The sequence below is a fragment of the Geotrypetes seraphini genome, chromosome 13, assembly GCF_902459505.1.
Source record: "Geotrypetes seraphini chromosome 13, aGeoSer1.1, whole genome shotgun sequence".
In the NCBI taxonomy this organism is placed as follows: Eukaryota; Metazoa; Chordata; class Amphibia; order Gymnophiona; family Dermophiidae; genus Geotrypetes; species Geotrypetes seraphini.
The window spans coordinates 83,025,608-83,052,792 of record NC_047096.1 but is presented as its reverse complement, the minus strand read 5'-3'; the positions used below and the strand labels follow the sequence as shown (position 1 = coordinate 83,052,792).

At 47.5% G+C, this 27,185-nt stretch overlaps 1 protein-coding gene across 10 annotated transcripts in view; it reads left to right on the top strand.

Annotated features, from left to right (window-relative positions):
• Positions 1 to 27,185, top strand: part of KANSL1 (KAT8 regulatory NSL complex subunit 1) — a 309,838-nt gene that overhangs the window by 141,526 nt on the left and 141,127 nt on the right. For 8 of the 10 annotated variants that reach the window (XM_033918391.1, XM_033918392.1, XM_033918393.1 and 5 more), the window contains 2 exons: positions 12,918 to 13,134; positions 14,671 to 14,836. In XM_033918391.1, the coding sequence (XP_033774282.1) occupies positions 12,918 to 13,134; positions 14,671 to 14,836 (383 nt within the window). The remainder of the gene's footprint in view (positions 1 to 12,917; positions 13,135 to 14,670; positions 14,837 to 27,185) is intronic. The other 2 variants (XM_033918399.1, XM_033918397.1) reach the window with 1 other exon arrangement.

Genomic DNA, 27,185 nt, shown 5'->3' with positions numbered 1-27,185 from the left:
AGTTGTAAGCTTCACTTCGTTGCTGACCTATCTCCCGCATGCTCTGGGGCTCTAATGCTACCACTGTCCGTGCCGGCTTTCCTTCTCTTCCCTACCCCCCGGGACGTAACTTCTGGTTTCAGAGTGAAGAGAAGCGAAGTTGGCATGCGCAGTGGTGCCATTAGAGCCCCAGAACACGGGTTCAAATCGCTTGTTGCTGTTTTAAAAAAAAAGTCAGGCGGAAGTCACACTGAACTTTTGGCGGCTCTTCAGGCTGTGCCGAGTCAGCCCGGGGAATCCCCAAGCCAGTGAGAGGGTTTAAATGAGCAGCGGCGGCAGCAGGATTCGTGACAGATGACAGCCGGGTGCTCATCTAAATTAGCCAGGCGGAGCACCCGACTAAAAGGCGCTAGGGAGAACACTGACCACAGAAACAGTGATGCAGCTCCCCTAAAGCAAAAAAAATAAATATATTTTTTTTCTACATTGTCTTCTCTGGTTTCTGCTTTCCTCATAGTCTTGTCACTCTCTTCCTTTCATCAACTGTCTACCCTTCTATATGGCATCTTCTCTCCTTGTATTCCTCTTCCATCTCTCCCTTCACCCCTATTATTCTGGCATCCATTTTCTTCCCTTCCCTCTCCCACACCCCCATGGTCTGGCATTTCGCTCTCTCCTTTCCCCTTCCCCCCACTTCCATCAGCATCTAGAAACATCTGCTCCCTTTCTTTCCCTCCACCCAATTCCATCCAGTATCCTTCCCCTTAAACATAGAAACATAGAATGTGACGGCAGAAAAGGGCCGACGGCCCCAACAAGTCTGCCCACTTGAGAACGCTCCCTCCAACTAGTCTGCCCACTCAAGGACCCTTCCTCCCTGGAGTATCTATCGATTGAGCATAACTCTGTAGTACTCCCACCTGTTTGTCCCATCGACTCTTGAAGTCGAGCACGCTACTGGCCTCGACAACCTGGCGGGGAAGATCATTCCATCGATCAATCACACGTTCGGTGAAGAAGTATTTCCTGGTGTCACCATGAAATCTTCCCCTCTTAAGTTTTAGTGGATGCCCTCTTGTCTCTGTGGGACCCTTTAGAAAAAAGATTTCCTCCTCCACTTTGATGTGACCCATTATGTATTTAAATGTTTCTATCATGTCCCCCCTTTCTCCGCGCTCTTCAAGAGAATATAAGCGCAGTTTGATCAGGCGTTCTTCATATGGGATGTCTTTAAGTCCTGAGACCATCCTAGTGGCCATTCTCTGTATCGACTCCATTCTCTTCACATCCTTTTGATAATGTGGCTTCCAAAACTGGACACAGTACTCCAGGTGAGGTCTCACCATGGATCTGTATAACCGTAGTATGACTTTCGGCTTTCGGCTCCTTCTGATGCAACCCAGCATTTGTCTGGCCTTCGCTGAAGCTTTCTCCACCTGATTAGCAGCTTTCATATCTTCCCGGATGAGAACTCCCAAGTCCCTCTCTGCAGTAGTTCTTGTTAAATTTTCACCATTCAAAGTGTATGTTTTGCATGGATTTCCTCTCCCAAGGTGCATTACTTTACATTTCTTGACATTAAAGTTTAGTTGCCAAGTACTGGACCATTTTTCCAACACAAGCAGGTCTTGCTCCATAGTGTTGGGCCTGGTTGCACTGTCAGGTTTTGAGGCCCTGCCCACAACGCTGCATAGTTTAGCATCGTCGGCAAATAGTGTAATTTTGCCCCGAAGTCCCTGAGTCAGATCCCCAAAAAAGATATTAAATAGCATCGGGCCCAAGACCGAGCCCTGCAGCACTCCACTGATCACTCTCGACGTTTTTGAGGGGATACCGTTTACCACAGTGGTCTCAAACCCAAACCCTCTGCAGGGCCACATTTTGGATTTGCGGGTACTTGGAGGGCCTCAGAAAAAATAGTTAATGTCTTATTAAAGAAATGACAATTTTGCACGAGGTAAAACTCTTTATAGTTTATAAATCTTTCCTTTTGGCTAAGTCTTAATAATATTGCAATTTGTAGCTAAAGAGACACATGTTTTATTTTAGTTTTGTGATTATGATAAACATACCGAGGGCCTCAAAATAATACCTGGCAGGTTGCATGTGGCTCCCGGGCCACGAGTTTGAGACCACTGGTTTACCACCACTCTTTGAAGCCTTCCGCTAAGCCAATCTTGTACCCATGTTGTCAGTGTTTCTCCTATTTCCTAGCGAGTTCATCTTGTTTAATAACCTTCAGTGTGGAACACTATCAAAAGCCTTACTAAAGTCCAAATATACTATGTCCAGGGATTCACCCTCATCCAGTTTTTTTGTTACCCAATCGAAGAAGCTTATCAGATTGGATTGACAAGACCTTCCTGTTGTAAAGCCATGCTGGTGGGGATCCCTTAATCTTTCATCATCCAAGAGAATATCACTCTACGAGGAAAAGCTGTACTGCTAGGGGACTTCAAATATGCCTGATGCAGACTGGAACTCATTTTTAGCGACAACCAGCGGTAGCAGGAGGCTCTTAACCTCCATAAAGGGAGCACGTCTCAAACAAATGGTAACGGAGCCCACTAGGGCCCAGGCGATCCTTGACCTGGTACTCACCAACGGGGAAAGCGTCTCAGAGGTCTCAGTAGGAGATACGCTAGCCTCCAGCGACCACAACATAGTATGGTTCAACCTTAGAAAAGGCTCACAAAAACATAGGTACTCAATTTCCGGGCACAGATTTTGCACACATGAGAGATTTCGTTCATCGGACGCTGCAGGACAAGCGGAGACTGATGATGTAGAAGCTAAGTGGTTAACACTGAAATCAATCATACATGAAGCAACTAGCCGCTTCATAAAATCAGTAAATAAACGACAAAGAAACAATAAACCCCAATGGTTCACTGTGGAGATCTCGCACCTCATTAAGGAGAAGAAAAAAGCGTTTCTCTCCTTCAAGCGCACGGAGAAAAGAGAGGCAAAGGTAGAATATAGGACCAGGTCTACAGCGGTCAAAATGGCAGTTAGGGAGGCAAAACTTTGAGTGGAAGAAATTCTGGCAAAAAACATTAAGAAGGGGGACAAATCCTTCTTCAGGTATATTAGTGACAGAAAAAGGAACACAGGCGGGATAGTACGCCTTAGAAGACCGGACGGAAGTTACGTGGAAGCAGATTCCGATAAAGCCGAACTACTGAATGAATACCTCTGCTCAGTCTTCACCTGTGAGGCACCGGAACACGGTCCGCAGTTGAAGCCAACACAAAGCACAGAAGACCCATTTCAGAATTTTGAGTTCACACCAGGTGAAGTTTACAGTGAACTGGCAAGACTCAAGGTGAACAAAGCCATGGGACCAGACAATTTGCACCCAAGAGTGCTCAGAGAATTGAGCGATGTCCTGGCGAAACCGTTGGCTGAGCTATTCAATCTCTCCCTAAGTAAGGGGAAAGTTCCCCTGGACTGGAAATGAGCTAATGTCGTTCCTCTGCATAAAAAGGGTTGCAGGGCAGAGGCTGCGAATTATAGACCGGTGAGTCTCACATCAATAGTGTGCAAACTCATGAAAACACTAATTAAAAGCAAATTGGACACGATCTTGAATGAAGGGAATCTTCGGGATCCCAGTCAGCATGGATTCACCAAGGGTAGGTCCTGCCAATCCAATCTCATCAGCTTCTTTGACTGGGTAACAAGAAAGTTGGACTTGGGAGAGTCTTTTGCGTCGTGTACCTGGACTTCAGTAAAGCTTTTGACAGTGTCCCACACCGCAGGCTGCTAAGCAAAATGGAATCGATGGGGTTAGGAGAGACACTAACTGCATGGGTCAAAGATTGGCTGAGTGGCAGACTTCAGAGGGTGGTGGTTAATGGTACCCTCTCTAAAACATCGGAGGTGACCAGTGGAGTGCCGCAGGGCTCGGTCCTGGGTCCACTCCTTTTCAACATATTCATTAGGGGATCTGACTCAAGGGCTTCAAGGTAAAATAACACTATTCGCCGATGACGCCAAACTATGTAATATAGTAAGTGAATGCAGTTTACAGAATTATATGGCGCACGACCTGCTTACATTGGAAAGTTCGTCCTCAACCTGGCAGCTAGGCTTCAATGCTAAGAAATGTAAGGTCATGCACCTCGGAAGCGGAAATCCATGCAGGACGTACTTCTTGAACGGAGAAACTTTAACTAGGACTTCAGCAGAACGAGATATTAGGAGTAATCATCAGTGCAGACATGAAAACTGCCAATCAAGTGGAGAAGGCTTCATCTAAGGCAATGCAGATATTGGGTTGTATCAATAGAAGTTTCGTCAGCCGAAAGCCTGAAGTCATAATTGCCATTGTACAGGGCCATGGTGAGACCTCATCTGGAGTACTGTGTGCAATTCTGGAGGCCCATTACAGTAAAGATGTGCGCAGAATTGAATCGGTTCAGCGGACGGCCACCAGGATGATCTCGGGGCTCAAGGGTCTCTCGTACGAAGAGAGACTGAACAAATCGCAGCTCTACACTCTCGAGGAACGTAGGGAGAGGGGAGACATGATCAAAATATTTAAGTACCTCACGGGACATGTCGAAGTGGAAGATGATATTTTCTTTCTCAAGGGACCCTCGGCCACAAGAGGGCACCCGCTCAAACTCAGGGGCGGAAAATTTCATGGCGACACCAGAAAGTATTTCTTCACAGAGAGAATGGTTGATCATTGGAACAAGCTTCCAGTGCAGGTGATTGAGGCAGACAGCGTGCCTGACTTTAAGAATAAATGGGATATCCATGTGGGATCCCTATGAGGGTCAAGATAAGAAAATTGGGTCATTAGGGCATAGACAGGGGGTGGGTAAGCAGAGTGGGCAGACTTGATGGGCTTTAGCCCTTTTCTGCCGTCATCTTCTATGGTTCTATGTTAACTTGTTCTTAATCAATTTTTCCATGAGTTTACTCACTATTGATGTGAGACTCACTGGTCTATAATTTTCAGCCTCCGACCTACCTCCCTTTTTGTGGAGCGGCATAACGTTGGCAGTTTTCCAGTCTAGGGGCACTTTTCCTTTGCTCAGGGAAAGATTGAAGAGCACGGCCAATGGCTCTGCCAGGACATCGCACAGTTCTCGAAGTACTCTAGGGTGTAAATTGTCCGGGCCCATAGCTTTGTTCACTTCTATTTTTGATAGCTCATGGTAGACTTCGCTTGCAGTAAATTCCATGTCCCGAAATGGGTCCTTCCGACCCCCCCTTGTCTGTAGCTAAGGACCGGATCCTGGCGCTTCGCAGGTGAAGACTGATGCAGAAGTAGTATTAAGTATTTCTGCTTTGTCTGCATCTGAGTCTGTAAGTTACCGTCAGGTTTCTTTAGGGGCCCAATACTTCTTGTGTTCTTCTTCCTGTCACTAACATATTTGAAAAAGGATTTCTCCCCTTTCTTTACCTGCCAGCCTCTCTGACTGTCGTTTTAACTTTTCTGGATTTTGCCATATAGGATTCTTTAGCTTCAAATTGCTGTGATTGTTTGTAGGTAACGAATGCTTTTTTTTTTTTTTTTTTTTTGTTTTACTAGCTCAGAAATCTCTGCGGAGAACCATTGAGGTTTGTTGTTCCTGCTTCGTTTGCTCACGGTTTTTATGTATATGTTGGTTGCTTCCAGCAATGTAGATTTCAGAGTCGACCATAGTTCCTCTACATTGTCTGTCGTACTTTGATTTTGCAGCACGTTGTAGACGTAGTCCCCCATACCCTGAAAATTAGTTCCTTTGAAATTTAGTATCTTAGTCGACTGAAGAGCAACAAATCACCAGGTCCGGACGGCATCCACCCAAGGGTATTAAAGGAACTGAGAAACGAAATAGCGGAAACACTACGCCAAATTTGTAACCTATCCTTGAAAACTGGGGACGATCCCAGAGGACTGGAAAATAGCCAATGTCACGCCCATCTTTAAGAAGGGATCAAGGGGTGACCCGGGAAACTACAGGCCGGTGAGCTTGACCTCGGTTCCGGGAAAGATGATGGAAGCACTGGTCAAGGACACAATCTACGAACACGTAGAAAACAATGGACAACTGAAGGCGAGCCAGCACGGTTTCTGCAAGGGAAGGACATGCCTCACGAACTTACTGTATTTCTTTGAGGGAATAAACAGCCAGGTGGATAAAGGGGAATCCATAGACATCATTTACTCTCCTGGGTCCTCTGTACATGAGAGCGAAGGACCTGACTGACATCCAACTTGTGCAACTGTCTCTGCTCGGAAGAGCCCTCCAGACTACCTAACACCGGGAGGACCACTGCCTGATTGATATGAAAAGGAGAAACTATCTTAGGCAGAGAAAGGAAGGAACAGGCCGCGAAGACAACCTGCTTCCCTAGAAAACTCCAGGAATGGAGCCCTACAAGAGAGAGCCTGCAGCTCAGAAACATGTTAGCAGAGGAAATGGCCATCAAGACGACCCACTTTAAGAGTAAGGTCTTTCAAATAGCAGTCACTCAAAGACTCAAAAGGTGGGTGCACCAGATTCAGATCCAAGATGGAACAGAGGGTCACACAAGAGGCTTGAGCAATTTGGCCGCCCCCCATAAGCGAATCACATCAGGAATGGCTGTCAAACACTGATCTTTCAACAACCCACGAAAGGCTGATAAGGCCACAAGCTGAACTCAAGAGAAGACACAAGCCAGTCCCCTGTCCAGGCCATCTTGCATAGAACTCTAAGATGGTAGGCAGGGAAGTGCGAAAAGGAGACACTCACGCACATCACACCACTCCTCAAATATACGCCAAACTGCACATAAACCCGAGAAAGTAGAAAGCCTCCGGAATCCCAGAGGGTTGAGATCACTTTATCTGAATATCTCTTCTTACCTAGGTGATCCCTTTCAAAAGGCCAAGTAATAAGACAGAAGGGACCTGGATCGAACATTGGAATGGGACCCTGAGTCAGAAGGTCAGCCAAGAGAGGCAGAGGAAGAGGATTCACCACCAGATGTCTCACCAGATCCGCGTACTGTGGTCACCTGGGTCAATCTGGAGCCACCAGAACCACAAGGCCTGGATGTTGAACTATGTGGAGAAGAACTCTGCCCACTAAGGGCCATGGAGGGAGATCACATACAACAGCCCCTCCGTTGGCCATGGTTGAACCAGAGCATCCAGGGCCTCGGCCTGACCGTCTCTGCGACGACTGAAGAAGCAGGGTGCTTTGGCGTTGACACTTGTGGCCATGAGGTCTATGAGGGGCTGACCCCAAGACTGCACTATCAACTGAAAGGCCACGAGGTGAGACACCACTCTTCGGTATCTAGCACGTGACAACTGAGGAAGTCCGCCTGAACATTCTCCACTCTGGTTATGTGGTAGGCCGAGATGTCCTGAAGACTGCCCAGAGTATGAGCAGAGCCGCGTCCTGTGCCACCAAAGTGCTCCTGGTGCCCCCCTGATGATTGACATAGGCCACTGCCGTGGCATTGTCCGAAAGAACTGGAAGACTAACACCACCAAAAGAATAGCTCTGGTCTCTAAAACATTTATCATCCAGGAAGCCTCCTCCGTGGACCAGGTGCCCTGAGCTGAGTGACCTAGACACTGATCTTCCCAACCGAGAAGACTGGCATCTGTGAGCAGCACCATCCACTGCAGCTGGTCAGACTCGCCCCTTGTACAAGATGGGAGGACTGGAGCCACCAATGAAGACTGCAATGATCTAAGCCCCGAAGCGGAACAGGATGATCCAAGACTGTGCCTCTGAGGCGACCACCTCTGAAGAAGAGAATACTGAAGAGGACGCATGTGGGCCCGAGCACACACCACCACGTCGAGGGAAGCTGCCATTGACCCAAAATATAGAGGAAATCGTGTGCCTGAGGACACTTGGAATGCCATAAGTAGGCGAATCTGAGATCACTATTTGCTTACCTGGACCTCCGGAAGGAAAGACCTTCCCCAAGGAGGTATCGAGCAGAACCCTAGATACTCCAGGCGCTCAGATGGAGACAACCATCTCTTGGGAAAGATTGACGACCCATCCCAGCGACTGCAGAAACTCCACCACCCGAGCCATGACATGGGTGCTCTCCTGGAACGACTTCGCTCGAATCAACCAGTTGTCCAGATAGGGATGAACCAAAATGCTCTCTCTTCGCATGCTACCGCAACAGCAACCATCACCCTCGTGAACGTCCACATAGCTGTGGCTAGACCAGTGGTCGGCCAAACCGCGGTTCGCAAGCCGCATGCGGCTCTTTTAGACACGTGAGTGTGGCTCGCGGCTCATCTAGAACACGGGGTGCCCAACCTGCTTCCTTCCCTTTAAAGAGGACACTGAAGTGCCAGGCCGACCAACCTTCACCACCCCGACGTCAATTCTGACATCAGAGAGGAAGTTCTGAGCCAGTCATTTGCTGCCTGACTGGCCCAGAACTTCCCCTCTGACGTTAGAATTGATGTCGGGTGGGGAAGGGTGGTCGGCCCGGTGCTTCAGCATCCTCTTTACGTGGAAGGGAAGCAGGGATAGCTCAGAACTCGGCAGTGGCCTGTTCCCCAATGGTGGTGGTGGCTGCCTATTCCCCAGAGGCGGTGGCGGCCTGTTCCCCAATGGCAGTGGTTTGGGGAAGGGATTGGAGAAAGAAAGAAAGGGGGGCAGTGAGACAGAAAGAAAGAAGGGAGACAGAAAGATAGGGAGACAGACAGAAAAGGGGCATGAAAGAAAGAGAAAGTTGGGGAAGGTAATGAGGTCTGGAGGAGAGTTAGCATACAGGAGGTTGAAAGAAGGGAAGAAATATTGGATGCACAGTCAGAAGAAGAAAGTGCAACCAGAGACTGATGAAATTACCAGACAACAAAGGTAGGAAAAATGATTTTATTTTCAATTTAGTGATCAAAATGTGTCCGTTTTGAGAATTTATATCTGCTGTCTATATTTTGCACTATGGCCCCCTTTTGCTAAACCACTATCGCGGTTTAGTAAAAAAAAAGGGGGGGGGGTATATTTGTCTTTTTTTTATAGTTGTTACTGAGGTGACATTGCATAAATTCATCTGCCTTGACCTCTTTGAAAACCCGCGAAATATAAATGATAATTAACATTTTCTCTGCGTACAGTGTGCTTTGTAGGTTTTTAAAAAATTTTATTGTTGGTAGATCATTTTGACGGCCACAAAGGTGGGAGGGAGGAGAGCTGCTGAAAGACATCTAGTAATCCTTTCAGGCTTGACTGTGCAGTGAATTATTTTTGTAAAATCATGTTTTGTTATGTGACTGGCATTATTTAGACTTTAATTTCTATGAATGAATAGAATGAAAATGATATAAAATTGCTTGCTTGTTTTTATGTGCGTGCGCTGAAAGGAAGTGGAGAGAATAGGCTGAGGTCGCTGAAGGGAAATGGGGAAGAGAGAGTGGGGAGAAGACGCTGATTTATAAATTGACAATTGTACAGAATATTGTTTCTTTTTCTACTTTAATATAATAAGTTCAGTATAAAACTATTTGAGGCTTGTGTGGCTGGGATCAGATGGTGTACGGGTCGGGGACCATGCTCACGGGACGGGATGGAGACAAATTTTTTCCCTGTGTCATTCTCTAGGCTCTGCCACAAATCGATTTCGACTATGTGCGGGCAAGCGGGGGTGTCGGGTTGACGTAGCCGTCGTAATTCAAGTGGGCGAGGGGTATGACTCTCAAAAGAAATCTTAATCGTTGTACTGCTGATCTTTGGCTCTTTTGACTAATGAGTTTGCCTACCACTTGGCTAGACCAAAGGGAAGTGCACAGAACTGATAGTGTTGCCCCATGATTGCAAAATGCTGGAAGAGATGATGGGAGGCTCAAATAGGTATGTGCAAGTAGGCCTCTGTCTGATCGAGAGAGGTCAGAAACTCCCCCGGCTGAACCACTAAAATCACAGACCGCAGAGTTTCCATGCAGAAGGATGGCACGTGAAGAGCCCTGTTGACCCCTTTCAAATCTAGGATGGGCTGAAAGGTCCTTTCTTTGGCACCACAAAGTAAATCAAGTACCAACCTGTGTCCCACTCCTGAGGGGGAACGGGAACCACCTCATGGAGATCCAACAATCTTTGAAGGGTCTGACAAAAGGCCTGCTGCTTCCACGCCACCTGTGATTGAGAAGCGAGAAAATGATCCGGCAAGGAATAGGCGAACTCCAGAGCATAGCTGTCCCAAATCACCTCCAGAACCCAATGATCGGACGTGATGTCTGCCCACTTTGGATAAAAATCTCGCAGCTGGGCGCCCACCAGAACCAAGATGGGCGCCAGTAAGGAGTCATTGGGCAGGATGGGCAGCAGGGGACCCAGCGGGTCCACTACTACACCCTGTTGGGCCCCACGAAAGAACAGCATGCACTGGAAGAACATGCCTCGAGAGAGCCCAGGAGACTGAAAAGAGGCAGCCCCTCATCCAGGGCAGAAGCAGTGGAAATCACGCCCATGAGCAGCATCACCCTGAGCCAGCGGCCTAAGCCTATCCTCAGGCAATCGAGACACTTTAGAATCAGTCAACGTCTGAACCAACTTGTCCATAGTCCTCACCAAACAAGAAAGACCCTTAAAGGGAAAATTTGTCAACTTAGCTTTGGACTTCCGTATCCATCGACCAAGCGCAAAGCCACAAGGTATCAGCATGCTGCCCACTCCAAAAGCCAACGATTTGGCAGAATCTCGCAAGAGGTCATACATGGCATCTGAAAGATAAGAAGCACCCAATTCAATTTTGGCAACTTCGTTCTTTACCAATTCCCAATCCTCAGATTTACTCTCAAGCACATGCTCGGCCCAGTGAAAAGACAACCCAAGCCACCAGCCCGCCACACATCACCGTCTGGACCACTAGAGCTGTCATATCAAAACTCTGTTTAAGGAGGGACTCTAACTTACACTCCTCAGGGTCCTTCAAGGCTGCACCACCCTCAACAGGAACGGCATGCCGCTTAGAGATGGCTGAGACCACTGTGCCCACCACCAGCGACTTCATTGTGTCCCTTTCCCCTTCAGGAATGGGGTACAGGTGGGCCATGGAGCACGAAAAATGAAAAGGTGCTTCCGGTAGCTGCCACTGTGCGAGCATAATATCCCAAATATTCTGATGCATAGGAAAAGAGTGGGAAGCAAAGTGAATCCCCTTAAGCAAGGGGTCCACTGTACATGGGGGTTCTGACACAGTGTCCTCAAAGTTTAAAACTGAGGAGACCTGAAAAATTGGCTCATGAAGCTTGTCCTGCTGAAAAATGCGCACCACAGATGCAGGGTGATGCTCGAACCCCTCACTGGTGGAATCCGTCCCCCCAAAAGGATTCTGGAAATCTCCCAAAGGTCCAGGTCCTCATCAATAACATCTTGCTCCTCTGGGCAAAAATCTTCATCCCAAGAGACCCTCGGCTGCTTGGATGAGAGAGGAGTAGAGGGGGACAAAACCGCCGCTGTCTGGGGCCGAACCGGGGAAGACTTCAAGGGCCATCCCCCCCCCCCCCCCCCGTGACCCCTGGTGTGGACATGGAACCTCTAGCCGCCAGCACATAAGCATTACAGAGTGCCAACATAAACTCGGGGAAAAAACCCTGGCGGCCCCAAGGGACTCCCTGCCACAGCAGGGGACCCAGCAATACCTTACCCCTGTATTTCCAGAACAAGGAGAAGGTCACCTGAGGGCACAGAAATGAAGGAGGAGGTTCCCGCCGAAATTGGACCTGAACCGCCAAAATCGGTGCTTCTGTGGCCTGCCACGTCTGAAAAGCCTGGGACTTTTCTGATGCTGAGGCCGAGGAACTGACCGACGCGAAAAAGGGAATCCCCAGCTGCTCTGGTGGTAATGGAATCCTTTGCAACCTACCGTCGGTGGCTGGGGGATCCCTCCGCGTGGGCGTCAGGGGAAGCCCCGGGCTTCCCCATGATCCGAAGCCGACTTGCGAGGTACATGTGGTGGAGTGCCTGGCCTCTGTCAGCCGCTGCCGACGAGGCTCCCCCACCGCTCTGGCCTGCATATCGCTTGCACAGGCCGGCCACGAGTACCTCGCATCTGGAGCACAATGAGCACTTCTTCCTTTTAAAAGTGCTCATTGTGCTGATAACTGCCCTAGCTGCAGAACAGTGCCAGTTAGATGAGACAAAACAGCAGTTTTTAAAGGGAAATGAGCCCTTTAGACCGGCACAGCCTCAGGATTTTTTTTTTTCTTTGAACAGACTCAACAGCTCTCAAAGCTGGAAGCCTGACCAACCACGGGGACCAGGCTGCCAGCTGAGGCACCTCTATAAAAATTTGGGGAGGTGGAGGAAGTTGGGGGGAGGAACCCAGCACAAGACCCGCCAAGTTTAACACCCCCAAGGTCGGACGGATCCACAAACAGGACCCGTCCAACTCCAACCGTCACAAAAGGGGAACCAGGAGTCCAAAACAAATTCCAACAGTACTAAGAGGGGAGCCAAATTAGTCTTACCACCTGCTGCTGGAGACTGAGATAGTCTGGATTGCTAGTGGGGAGTCTATCCTAATATACAAGTTTTGTTCTCAGTCTCCATCTGCTGATCACAGTGAGGTATATTAACCATTCGTAAGGACTATACTGCGATACAGAACCAAATTTAATCATGTTGGCTTCAGGCTATGTATGTTATCTTGTAACCCGTTCTGAGCTTTCTGGGAGGACAGGATATAAATCTAAATAAATTCCTTTTGAGATTAGCAGACTGCTTGCCTATTTGTTTCCTGTAACTTTCAAGCAGTCTCTCCAGTCTTTAATATTCTGCTAACAAAGTAAACTTTGGTTTGAGAGGGCATTGGCTCTCCTTCCTGTTGGGAAATGGAAAAGTAGACATCCCTGTTGGGTTGATGCACAGGGTCAGGATAGGTCGATTGGTGGTGTGATGCTTTAGTGTCGGTGGTAGCAGCATTTAGAAGGACGGTCTTTCTAGTGCTGATGTTCCCTCCCTCTTTTCTCCTAGTCTTCCACCAGGATTGACTGACCGCCCCCCAGGAGATGACACTGAGGGTATGACCCTGAAAAAGCAACGGCTGAATCTGCTCCCATCCCCACCAGATGGAACCCATGTATCTGCCCGTACTCGTCCTGTGCTGGGCTGCAAGAAACACCGGCTGGTGCGACCAGGTGTCATCTTCCCATTGTCCAAAAAGGTGTGGAGCCACCTTCCTCCTTTCAAGGTTGTGTGTCCTTCCCTTCCCCTCCAGTGTGTGCATGAACACTTCTCTTGCCAGTTATCAGCTTGAGTGCATGTCTCCCCACTTCCCCTACTAGTCTTGTGCTGTGCATGCATCGCCCTTCCCATGTAAGGTCTGTGGGCCAGATGCACAAAACTCACCTTGCATTTAACAATATTCGCTAAACCAATATTAACAGGTTTAGCGATGAAGTATGCATCGATACACAAAATAAAAATTGTGGTCTTTTTTCTGTGGTTTGTTAGCAGCCTCCAACAAATACATTACAATGAGCTCATCTGTATTTAAATGAGTACTCCGATCAATGCCCCCATAATGGATAAATGAAACATTGGTTTTTAACGCTTCAAAATCTACAAGTCTGAAGGTGCTGGTAGCATTAAAAAAGCCAGCTTTCTGCTTTTTTAATGGGTACAGATAATGTGCATGTTACACATGCACAATGTGTCTTCATTTAAAAAAAAAAAAAAAGGTTATGCCGCCTTCCCTGCTGACAGTTTCCAAACAAACAAAACAAAAATTTGCAGCCTACCTAGACTCCCCCTCCCCCCCCCCCCCCCCAAAATATACCTGGACTCCTCCCCTGTGAAAATCATCAGGAGGGATGCCCACTCCCTCCTGCTGCAGCCACCCAAGATGCACCGGAAAGCAGTCAAAGGCCCTGATTGTCCCAGATGCCTAAGACCCCTCCTAAGGGTGCCTGGGCCAGTTAGAGCTTTAGACCCTTCACAATGCATCCTAGGATGCACCGGGAAGGGGAAGGCCCCCCCCCCATTTTGAAGATGCCTGCCTGCAGGCAGAAGAAGGTGGATATCCCTCCTGTTGATCTTCTGAATAAGGTATTGGGAAGGGAGGGGGTTGTGTGAGTGGCCAAGGCAGGAGGGAGTGTGCATTTCTCCTGCTGATATTCCCGAGGGGGGGAGAGGGAGAGGGGGGGGTCTAGGTGGCCTATCACTTATTTCTAGTGGCTGTTGGCAGGGGAAATCTGGCATGACTCTTTAAATGGGGACAGATATTGTCCATGTGCAACACATGCACAACATCTGTGCCATTAAGAAAGGAAAGTCTTCCTGCCCCAACAGTTGAAACAGCAGGAGGTTGCTTCGGGCCTTCCCTTGCCACTCAGCTGATTGGGGTTCCTCTGTTGGCTCTGCATATGCCAGTCACTTTTCAGAGACTGAATGGCTGGGGTTATGGTGGATCTCTGTGAAACTCATTTGCATGCAATATCTGTCGGCACTACAGCAACCTGATGGAATTCTCCAGTGATATTAGAGAATCTAGCCCTATGTACTATTATGCCCTCCATGCATTTAGCTATTTTCCTATTTGTTCCTGTTCAGTCTTATCAGATCTCTTATCTTGCATCCTATTGCTCTCACAGCTGGGTGAGCTAGTCGGCAAGCGTTATCTTCTGCAAATCTTGCTGCCACAGAGGGTATGTCTATGGAAAGAACTTGATAATATGAAGCACCAGTGTCTAGGAGTTTACTCCTTTTATTTTCCTGTCTATTCTAGGTACATCGGAGCAGTACAGCACGGGGGAGCTGTGATCTTAACCCTGCTTGCGCACTCTGTGGGAGTTTGAACTTGCTACTGCAGGATATCCAGTATGATGCCCCCCTGCTGGAACGCATGTCACAGTTAGATTCCTGCATCCACCCTGTCCTATCTTTTCCTGATGGTAAGAGATTGTGTTATCAGCCAATCTTGTCAGCTCCTATTAGTACCTGCCTGTTGGAGGTCAGTCTGATTTGTACTTAGTCTACCTGTGGTGCCTGTTTGTGTAAAGGTTCTTGGTGATCTATGAGCTAGGGTTTCCTTTTCATTCTTGCTAGATCAGTCCCAGACAAGCAGGTTGAGTCCCCTTAATCAGCCGTTAGAATTAGATATACTGAACTATTCCAGTGTCATCCCCTGTATAAGGGTTGATGCACTCTGTACAGTACTCCCCTGCGAATTCGCGGTTCCAGTCATTTCGTGACATTTTCCGACCACAAAGGGAGGCAGCAGAGGGCAGCCGGAGCGCCGGCGAAGTGAAGGAAATCACTCGCGGTATTCTTCAACTGCCTCTTCCTGTACTAAAGTCTGGCCTTTACCAATCAGGAGCTATGTGTCAAAACTCCCGCTCTCAAAAATTATGCAGGCATGCCACAATATCCCTGGGTAGCTCTCCTCGCTGCAGGCCAAACGCCCGGTTCGCCCGATCAATCTTGGGTAACACCAAGTTGTCTTGACCCCGTTGTCCGCTCCTCCGATGACTTTAGCATATATGCTGCGCACCACCACTTCCCGTACTCCTCCGTGTCAGGGACCCCCCCCCCCCCAGCCTGATATTGTTCCGGCGTGACCTGTTCTCCAGGTCCTCCACTCTAGTGACATAGTCAATAACTCTCGCTACATATCTGTAGCCAGGGTTTGTAGCGCTTGCACCTGCTCCTCCTGTTCAGTTATGTGCTGCTCAGTCCCTTCTACCCACTGCACCAGCTTAGTTAAATCGTGGCGAATCTCAAGAACCGTCTCCTTAATTTTCTCCTTAACTCCTGCCACTTCCAATTAATTTCAGGAGCCCACTGTTGTAAGTCTGCTTTGGTAATAGCAGCTGAGCATTTAGATGGGGAAAAAGCCCTGCGGCTCATCTTGGCCAGAGTCCGGGTCTGACTCGCTCTCGCCCAACTCCCGCTCTGCCATCTTGGATGCCGCTCCCATGCAGTGCAAAACATTTACTACAGTTCCTCCCCGGCAGCTGCTTAGAGCTCACGTATTTCTTTTTTGGTGCATAACTCTGGTCCACTACTCTTCCTTTGCCAGAAGCCAACCTCGATTGTCCGGGGAAGTGAGAATAGCGTTAAATATGGAGGTTGTAATGATCAGTCAGGTCAGATGCTCACGCTCTAATCCATCATGTAGTCAGGTGACATCACCGGAAGTCCGCATTGAAAATGATTTTGACAGCAGTATTTTGGACTATTTGTAGGCGTCTAATTTCTTTCTTAGTAATTCCTTTATATAGGGCATTGCCATAGTCCAGACAAGAGATAACTAAAGAGTGAATGAGTATATTTAGGGAAGAGTGGTCAAGTAATTTGGCAAGAGAGTGAATCATGCGGAGGTAAAAGCATTTATCCCAGGACAAGCAGGCAGCCTATTCTTACATATGGGTGACATCACCGACGGAACCCGGATGCAGACAGCCTCGCAAGCAGACTTGCTTATAGGAAACTTAGAAGTTTCGAGTCAACCGCACTGCGCATGCCGCGAGTGCCTTCCCGCCCAGCGCAGGGCGAGTCTCCTCAGTTTTCCCGCGGATCCGAGAAGTCCGTCTTTGACTCTCTGCATTTAACTTTGTTTCTTCATGCCTTCTCTCACCGCGGTTTGTATTTTCTTCGCGAATCGCTGTGTTCTTTTCTTTATTTCTAGTTATAAAAAAAAAATCTTATTTTAATTTCTTCCATTCGACTGTCAGGGCAGGCCGCTCGGCCGCAGCCCGCAGGTTTCGACTTCGCTGCAGCTATTTTTCCTCCCTATGTCCCGGCCAGCAACGAACTTCAAGAAGTGTAGCCAGTGCCAGGTACGATTTCCATCACGGACCTACACCGTTGGTGCCTCAAGTGCCTTGGGCCGGACCATCAACCGAAGTCGTGCGAGCGCTGTGCTACTCTTCAACCTCAAGCCCTTAAATGTCGTCAGATTTTAGTGGAGAAGCTTTTTTGGATGGACTCTTAGAACCACACCCTCGACTTCGAAAGTGTCCTCGGTTCCAACCTTCTTACTGAGGGTCCCTCCTGCCTCCAAGACTCCAACATTTGAGTATCTCACTTGGAAAGTGGTGTTTCTCTCATCATCCCTCACTTCTGCTAGAAGAGTCAGTGAGCTGCAAGCTTTAGTTGCTGATCCATCTTTCACTGTGTTCCATCATGACAAGGTGGTCCTTCGTACTCATCCAAAATTTCTACCTAACGTAGTATCGGAATTTCTCTCAACTAATCAATTGTACTTCCAGTGTTTTTTCCAAGGACCTCATTTCATCCTGAGAATTAGCTCTTCATACTCTGGGACTGCAAGCACTGCTTTGGCCTTCTACTTGGAAAGTACCAAACCCACACAGATCTGCTCCCTCAACTTTTTTTGTCTCCTTCGATCAAAGAAGTTGGGACATCCAATCTCTAAGCGTCCATCTCTAACTGGTTGGCTATTGTATCTGTTTTCTGCAATGCCCAGCTGGATTACAACTCACAAGTGAGTCACAGCCCATAAAGTCAGCAGCAATGGCAGCTTCAGTGGCTTTCCTTAGATCTACACCTATAGAGGAAATTTGCAAAGCTGCTCCCTGGTCCTCGGTTCATACTTTCACCCTTTCACTATTGTCTGGCTGGTTTTCTCCAGATGGGATGGCCATTTTGGCTAGAGGGTATTACAAAATTTTTTCTCACTAATTGCCCAACACTCCCACCATCCCATTCTGGTTAGCTTGGAGGTCCACCCATATGTGAGAATAGGCTGCCTGCTTGTCCTGGGATAAGCACAGTTACTTACCATAACAGTTGTTATCCAGGGACAGCAGGCAACTATTGTCACAACCCACACACCTCCCCTGGTTGGCTTCTCTGCTAGCTATCTGAACTGAGGAGACTTGCCCTGCGCTGGGTGGGAAGGCACTCCTGCATGCACGGTGCGGCTGACTCAAAACGTCTAGTTTCTACAAGAAATTCTGCTTGTGAGGCTGTCCGCATCGGGCTCCGTCTGGTGATGTCACCCATATGTGAGAATAGCTGCCTGCTGTCCATGGATAACAACTGTTACAGTAAGTAACTGTGCTTTCAGGATGACAGAGCTAATATGTTCATGGAAATTTAGTTTCTCATCTAGGGTGATCCCAGAAGTTTAATGGTTTTAACGGATTGGATTGGAATGGATTTAAATTTATAGGAGAGAGTAAAGTGGAGTCATTCTTAATTGGGAAAAACCATGGATTTAGTTTATTAACATTGAGTGATAGCATTTTAGAATTGAGCCATTTACTTATTTTCTCCAGCTTTTGATTAATAGTAAAAATGTCATCTGGATTATCAAGATCAATTGAATGGGTTAGCTGAATGTCAGTTACAGTGACTTGAGCTCCCACCACAGGAACCCCCACACAAATAATCCCAATAACCTTATCCCCATCCTATCCTCAACCACACCAACTCCCTCTCAATAGCCCTCATCAATGCCAGAAACAAACAACAAAGGTGCCATCATCTATGATCTCCTCACTGACAATGGCTGGGATATCCTCATTACAGAAATCTGGCTGCAAGACAAGGATATTACCCTAGGAGAGCTACCAGGCATTAGCATGCTCCCGCAAAGGATGGAAGGGTGGCGGGGAAGCAGCAATCATCAAAACAGACATCTCACTCAAGCTGATAGACAACCGTCTCCCTCACAGCCCTCAAATGCCCTTATCACCTTAAGTAGCAATAGTTGAACCCACCTTTGCCTTAATATACAGGGGCTCCTTGCTTACCCCCCTAAGCACATTAGAGGACCTCCATCAACATCACCTAAACAATCTCCTAAATCGAAAACCTTTCACCCAGAATTAGGAGAACCCAGACACCATTCTCCTACCCAGCACTGAAAGGTACCCAACGCAAAAAACTATACGACAGCCTCCTAGCTACTAAAGCAGCGAAACTTGACCCCTCCATATCCAACCTATTGACTACAACAACAGACTATAAAGCATTCCGAAAAGAAATAAAAACACTACTTTCAAAAAACATATTCGGTTAAACCTAACCTAACATGAAATCCCCATCATGCTGGAATCTTTTCTCTATGTCACAAAAATAACCTGAAACCTCACTATGTAACTTGAAACCAACTACCTTCTAATGTAATGTAATTTCCTGGAAATGTTCCAACTTTCTTCCAATGTATCTTCCTGGAAATGTCCAGCTATCTTCCAATGTAATGTAACTTCCTGGAAATGTCCAGCTATCTCCCAATGTAATGTAACTTCCCTGGAAATGTCCAGCTATCTCCCAATGTAATGTAACTTCCTGAAATGTCCAGCTATCTCCCAATGTAATGTAACTTCCTGGAAATGCCCAGCTATCTCCCAATGTAATGTAACTTCCTGGAAATGCCCAGTTATCTTCCAATGTAATCCGCTTAGAACCGCAAGGTACAAGCTAGAGAATGACACGGTGAAAAAATTGGTCCCGTCACCGCCCCCGTCCCCGTCTCACCATCCCCGTCACCGCCCCGTCCCCGTCTCACCATCCCGTCACCGCCCCGTCCCCGTCTCACCATCCTCTTCACCGCCCCGTCAACCGCCACTGCCACCCCATTCACCGCCCCGTCACCGCCACTGCAATCCCATTCACTTTTCTTTATTTACGTATAAAGGAAACATTCTTTAAAACTTTAAAACTTAGTTAAATATTAGTTAATAACTATACAAAAACAAAACACGCAGAGAAAAAATTAATTAATATAAATTCCCTGACTTCCCTGCACTGTCCCCCCTTGAAGGTCTGTCCCCCATCCTGAAAGCCTGATGCCCCCCCCCCCGACGTCCGATACATCCCTCCCCCCGAAGGACCGCCGACTCCCCAACAATATCGGTCCAGGAGGGAGCCCAAATCCTCCTGGCCACGGCGACCCCCTAACCCCACCCGCACTACATTACGGGCAGGAGGGATCCCAGGCCCTCCTGCCCTCGACGCAAACCCCCCTCCCCCCCAACGACCCGCCCCCCCCAGCTTCAAAATGATGCCTGAAGTTACCTTGGGGTTCTGAGCACTATTAATTTTAATTTATTACAGCACTCCCAGAAATATTTTTCTAATTGTTTTAACTTGGAAAAGCGAACCAGGATTGTCTTAATGAAAGGCTTATGTTTCTGCACTGCAGCCCTCTGCCCTCGACGCAAACCCCCCTCCCCCAACGACCGCCCCCCCCAGCCGACCCGCGACCCCCCTGGCGACCCCACGACCCCCCCACCCCCTTCCCCGTACCTTTGGTAGTTGGCCGGACAGACGGGAGCCAAAAACCGCCTGTCCGGCAGGCAGCCAACGAAGGAATGAAGGCCGGATTGGCCCATCCATCCTAAAGCTCCGCCTACTGGTGGGGCCTAAGGCGCGTGGCCAATCAGAATAGGCCCTGGACCTTAGGTCCCACCTGGGGGGCGCGGCCTGAGGCAACATGTCGGGTTGGGCCATGTGCCTCAGGCCGCGCCCCCAGGTGGGACCTAAGGCTCCAGGGCCTATTCTGATTGGCCCACGCGCCATTAGGCCCCACCAGTATGCGGAGCTTTAGGAATGGATGGGCCAATCCGGCCTCATTCCTTCGTTGGCTGCCTGCCGGACAGGCGGGTTTGGCTCCCGTCTGTCCGGCCAACTACCAAAGGTTACGGGGAAGGGGGGTGGGGGGGTCGTGGGGGTCGCCAGGGGGGTCGCGGGTCGGCTGGGGGGGCGGTCGGAGGTTCTTGGGGGGGGCGGTCGTTGGGGGGGAGGGGGGTTTGCGTCGAGGGCAGGAGGGCCTGGGATCCCTCCTGCCCGTAATGTAGTGCGGGGTGGGGTTAGGGGGTCGCCGTGGCCAGGAGGGTTTGGGCTCCCTTCTGGCCCGATATTGTCGGGAAGTCGGCGGTCCTTCGGGGTGGGGGTGCGAGTGGTCCTGCCGGGGGGGGGATGTATCGGACGTCGGGGAGTCGGCCGGGCAAGAGGGCTTGGGCTCCCTCTTGCTCCGATCGCGGGTGCGGGTGGGAGCGCGTGCGAGCGGTCGTTCGGGGTGGGGGTGCGAGCGGTCCTGCTGGGGGGGTGAATCGGGCGTCGGGCGGTAAATAGCGGTTCCTAGAAGGGGGTACATTGGCCTGCGGGGACAAACCTGTTCACCGTTTCCGCGGTCGGTGAATGGCCTTGTCCCCGTCACCGCAGCGACTGCTAGTTTTCTTCCCCGTTTTCGGCGGTGACCCGCGGCTTAAATGCGGTGGCCGCGGGTAAACCGTCACCGTGTCATTCTCTAGTACAAGCGGAATAGAAATCCGTAATGTAATGTATGTCTACTACATGCAAATAACCATCCTAGGAGACTTCAACCTCCCTGATTATCCCAGCACCTCTGGCACAACAACTGACTTCCTTACAACCTTAGACAACCTAAGATTCCATCAGATTCTTTCATTTTCCACACACTCAGCAGGCAACTCCCTAGACTTGACATTATTCACAAAGACCTGACTACTGATCCCCGAAGCATTGCTCACACTATCACACTTGTCCCATGGTCAGACCACCACCTCATTACTTTCCAGCTCCCTGGCTCAGACCCGCACCTAGCCTCCAAAGACTTCCATTGAAAGCGCTCAATCCGGACTCTGTCAACCTCCGTGATCTCTCTGCTGGCATCCACAAACTTCCAAAGAATGCGAACAAGACATCCACTCTCTCAACTCAACAGCCTCTACCTGGCATACAGGAATAAAATCACTCTAAGAGCCTGGCCCAACCTAGAAAGACAAAGCCATCCACCCACAATCTCTTCTCCCCCTGGTTCACTGATGAACTCAGAACCCAAAGAAGAAACCTCAGGAAAGCTGAACGGAGATGGATTAAATGCCAAAGTAAGGAGAATAAAGCCTATTGGAAGAATCTCTCAACAAACTATAAATCCTCTCTCCTGGAGGCAAAAAAGAGCCTGCTATGCACAGCTCCTTCAAACAATCGCTCCAGATACTTATTCACACTGACACAATTGCCTCTTCTCTGCATCCCATGGGAACAAGCACAACATCCCAGGTGACCTCAGCAGTGAGACACTTTCTGACTACTTCCAAGTCAAAATCAACAACATCCACAACACCCTCACCTCTGCCACCCATGGGACCCCCCCAGCCTACCCCCCCCCCATGCTCACCCATGGATTTACCAAGCGGATCTCTTCCCCAATTCCAACCAATCACCCTCGGATATCTCATGGAGAGCATGAAACTACACCCGACCAATTCACTCCTAGACCCATGCCTATCCAATCTCCTACAATAAGTTTAAGATGTTTTCATTGAGTCAATCTTTCCTCTCATTAACACCTCCCTAGTAACTGGGAATGTACCACTCAGCTGGAAATCCTCCCTCTTCAAACCTATCCTGAGGAAGCCCACCCTTGATCCAATGACCCAAGTAAGCTACAGACTGATCTCCAATTTACACTTTTGTCTCAAAACTACTAGTGCTGACAGCTATAAACCCTTCCTGGATCACAAGGAGCCCTATCCAGTTCCAATCAGTTTTAGATGTACCATAGCACAGAAATTATCCTTTTGGACATCATAGATCAGTGGTCTCAAACTTGCAGCCCACACAGGTACTATTTTGAGGGCTCTTGGTATGTTGTTATTGGTTCTGGAACGTTGCCTGCCTGCCTCACTGGTGTAACCTCACGCATGTGCTTTCCTATCTCTGTACGCGATTGTGAGGTGGAATGGAGAGGACCACCAAACACTTAAGGCAAAAGTTTTCCAGTGCACAAGCGGATATTGATTCTCCCTCTACAAAAAAGCCTAGAGGACTACACGAAAATCTTCTCTTGCAGTTGATACTTTAGATTAGAATCTAAATCACAATTTTGCATGAGGTAAAACTCTTTATAGTTTATAAATCTTTCCTTAATTACTTCTGATAATTTGAGTATACACAGCTGAAAGAAGTGCAACATGCAGAAAGTGAAAAAACTTATCTAAACTTCACTTTCTGCATGTTGCACTGCTTTAGCTGTGTAAAGGTTGAAATTAGCAGAAGCAATTAAAGAAAGATTATAAAACTATAATGAGTTTTACCCTCGTGCAAAGTTGTCATTACCTTAATAAGACATTAACTCATTTTTTCTGTGGCCCTCTCATACCTACAAATCAAAATGTGGCCCTGCAAAATTTTAAGTTTGAGACCACTGTCATAGATAAATGCTGGTCCATACTGAACAAACCTAATGATCCAGCTCAACCTCAACGCAGTCTTTGATACTGTTGACCACCAGATCCTACTCACCAGACTTACATTACATTACATTGGTGATTTCTATTTTCGCCATTACTTTGCGGTTCAAGGCGGATTACATATGAGTTCTCAGGACATATAGTGAGTACATTAGAAGTTGTCTGGACATTTTTGCAGGTGCGAAGGGTGAAGTGGATTGCAAATGGGGCTTGTAGATGGATCTTCGCTGTGTTAGTTTGTCTTTATGTAGTTTTTGAATAGCAAAGTTTTTATTTCATTTTTGAGGTTTTGTAGTCTGCGGTCGAGATCAGTAAATTGGAGAGTTGGTTGATCTAGTTTTGCTGCTTGGGTTGACTAGGAGGTCATTGTACATTTTTTATTTTCGTATGACGTTTTTGATTTGGAGGGTGCATGAATGGTGCGTGGGTACTCCTCCTATGTCTGGTTGGTGGTGGTTTGAATTAGTCAGTTGTTCCAGTAGGCTGGGCTCTCTCCGTTTATGGTTTAAATAGTAGCAGTATAATTTGAAGAGTATTCTTGCTTGTATGGGAATCAATTGAGTCGAGGTATGCTGGCTGTGATGTGGTCATATTTCCTCAGTGAGTAGATAAGTCTTAGAGCTGTATGTTGTACTATTTGTAGTTGTTTTATCATGTTAAGGGCCAAGGGATATAGAGGATGTTGCAGTAGTCTAGTAGACCTAGGATAGGGATTGGACCACAAGCTGGAATTGTTTTCTGTTGAAGAATTTTTGAAACTTGTCTTAGGTTCTTCATGACTGCGAATGATTTTTGTATTGTTTTGTTTGATTTGGTGGCTGCATGGTGCAGCCTCTGTCTATCAGCATTCCCAGAAGTTTTAGAGTAGGTTGAATGGGGGTATGTGATAGAGTTTATTACAAGTTTGTTAAGGTTGGGGTTTTGCTATTTTCGAGGAGGATGAATTTTGTTTTGTCAAGATTTAGTTTCAGTTTGTGCTCTTTCATCCATATTGCTACTGTTTCTAGTGTTCTGTGCAGCGTGTCTGTCATAGAGGGCGCTGGTTGGTCAAAAGGAATCACAGGGTCAGTACTCCAATGGTTCTCATCCTTACCATCACAGAGAGCACAATCCATTCTGTTTGGTTCAGATATCTATAGGCCTAAACCCACAAAATGAGGGGCCCCAAAGAACATAAGATTTGCCGCTGCTGGGTAAGACCAATGGTCCATCGTGCCCAGCAGTCCGCTCATGCGGCGGCCCTTAGGTCAAAGACCAGTGCCCTATTTGAGTCTAGCCTTATTTGCATATGTTCTGTTCCAGTAGGAACTTATCCAACCTTGTCTTGAATTCCCTAAGGGATCTTTCCCCTATAACAACCTCTGGAAGAGTGTTCCAGATTTCTACCACTCTCTGGGTGAAGAAGAACTTCCTTACGTTTGTACGGAATCTTTTCCCTTCTAACTTTAGCGAGTTCCTCTCGTTCTCTTCTTTTGGACGAGGGTTGAGCGCACTCTCTCTTTCTCTATTAAGGAGCCTTACTATCCTCCTCCTTTTCAACTTATACATTAAACATGTCATAGACATTTCCCTGCAAACACAACATCAAGATGCATTCATACACTGACCGATATCCAACTGCTCTTTCCTCTGAATAGGGATAGGGCCACACCAACTCACCAAGCTACACAACTGTAGCCAGAATTCAATTCAACTATACTGTCTACTCTTCAAAGTAATTAACGGTACTGCACCCACCTACCTAATTGACCGCCTAAACCGTAACCTTCCAACCAGAACAAGAAGAACAATGACATCATTCACATACCCACCACTCAAGGGTACTCACAGCAAAAAGCTTTATGATAGCCTCCTGGCAACCACATGCTGCAAAACTCGAACCTTCCATCACCAGATTGTTCAACCACAACATCAGACCTCAAGACATTCCGTAAAGAAATCAAAACACTGCTGTTCAAAAAGCATATACAATCTACCTAACCTCCCTCACCCACTCCCCCAAGAAACCAAACCACTGCCGTCCAAAACATCTTCCGATGTTATTAAGTCTTTACTATCATTCTGTTATTAAGTCTCTATCCTCAAACTGTATTCTCTATTGTCATGTACCATCCTGGAAATGTCCTGTTCTCTTCTTATGTAATCCGCTTTGAACCGCAAGGTACAAGCGGAAATAAAAATCACTAATGTAATGTAAGTAATGTAATGTAACTGTCTCACAGACTTGAAAGACAGATGACTTGCAACAAACTTCAACCCAACACTGCCAAAACAGAGCTCCTTTGAGTCTGAAAGCAGAACTCAAGTTTCCACCCGCCCATCACTATCCGAGGAATCAACTACTCTAACAGCCAAGATAAGTCCACAGCCTTGGTGTGATACTGGCTGCCAATCTCTCTCTCTGCCTACATGTTCCAAGTCGTCGCAATCTCTTCTATTACTGCACTATTACAGAAGATCCGCCCTTACCTCTCTGAACCAGAACTTTGTCCAACTCCTCTACACCTATATGCTCTTGTTCATGGATTATTGCAATACACTCTTCAATGGCCTCACTGCAAAAAACCTCTGAACCACCTACAGCAAGTACAGATGTGGCAATCCACTTCTTATGAAACCTTGGTTCCACAACCCTGCTCATCTGCACTATACGAAGTGCACTGGTTACTTATCAACAAGCGCTGTGCTTTCAGGGTCTCGTATTAGCCCATAAAAAACCTTCATAAGAACATAAAAATAGCCTTACTGGATCAAAACCAATGGTCCATCAAGCCTAGTAGCCCATTCTCACGGTGGCCAATCCAGGTCCCTAGTACCTGGCCAAAACCCAAGGAGTAGCAATATTCCATGCCTACCGATCCAGGGCAAGCAGTGGATTCCTTCATGTCTTTCTCAATAAAGACTATGGACTTTTCCTCCAGGAAACTTGTCCAAACCTTTCTTAAAACCACTACGTCGCTATCCGTTCTTACCACATCCTCTGGCAACTATTCTCGAGTGAAAAAAAAATTTCCTCTATTGGTTTTAAAAGTATTTCCATGTACTTCCTCGAGTGTCCTCTAGGTCTTTGTAATTTTTGACAGAGAGAAAAATCGATCCACTTGTACCCATTCTACTCCACTCGGATTATATAGACTTCATCGTATCTCCCCTCAGCTGTCTCTTTCCAAGCTGAAGAGCCCTAACCATTTTAGTCTTTCTCATATGAGAGATGTTCCATCCCCTTTATCTACCACAAAGCACCCTACTAAATAGCTGCCATGTTACACCCCTACATGCCCAACTGCCCCCTCCACTCCGAAATGGAAAAACAAACTCAGCTATTCCCCCAAGAGGAGCCCTTCAACTAGAAACTGCACGTAAATGCTCCTACAGCCACTTCCTCTCTAAGCTATGGAATCTGCCCACGTAAATCATCCTTGGGCTTCTTGACAACTTTCCGGAAGGCAGTAAAGACCTTCCTCTTCAGCTAACTGCTTCAAACCAGAAATGGTTTACGAGAAAACTCTGACAAAGATATCCACAAGCTCTACAAACAGACATAATGAACAAATTATATGAACAAGATTACACTACTGCTTCATGTTAATGGAAGGGTTTATAGGCCAAGGTTAGGGATTTGAATATGCAGTGTTTGTTTATCGTGGGGGGTGCCATGGTCCAAAATGTGTGGGGTTTTTTGTTTGTTTTGTTTTTTGTATGCGTTGTAGGTGGTGGTAGATTTTCTTGGAGTAGTCCTAACATAGCGCATTAAAATAGTCTATACAAAGTATCTCGGGACTTGATATGCACAATAATTGTCCAGTAAAGGTGCGCTGTTATGGTTCGGCTGGAAAGCAATTTGCCAGTGCTAATACTGTTGGATCCTTCTTGGTCTCTATTACTGGGATCTTTGACAATGGGTGATTAGTACCTTTCACAGGGAAGTGTAAACCATCCACATTTAAAGAAGCAGTTTTATAAAGTGTTCAATGTTTAACTTCTTACAATAATTTATGTCTTGCTTTTACAGGAAACCCATTTAAGTCCTCATGAGCATAGTAAACTGAGG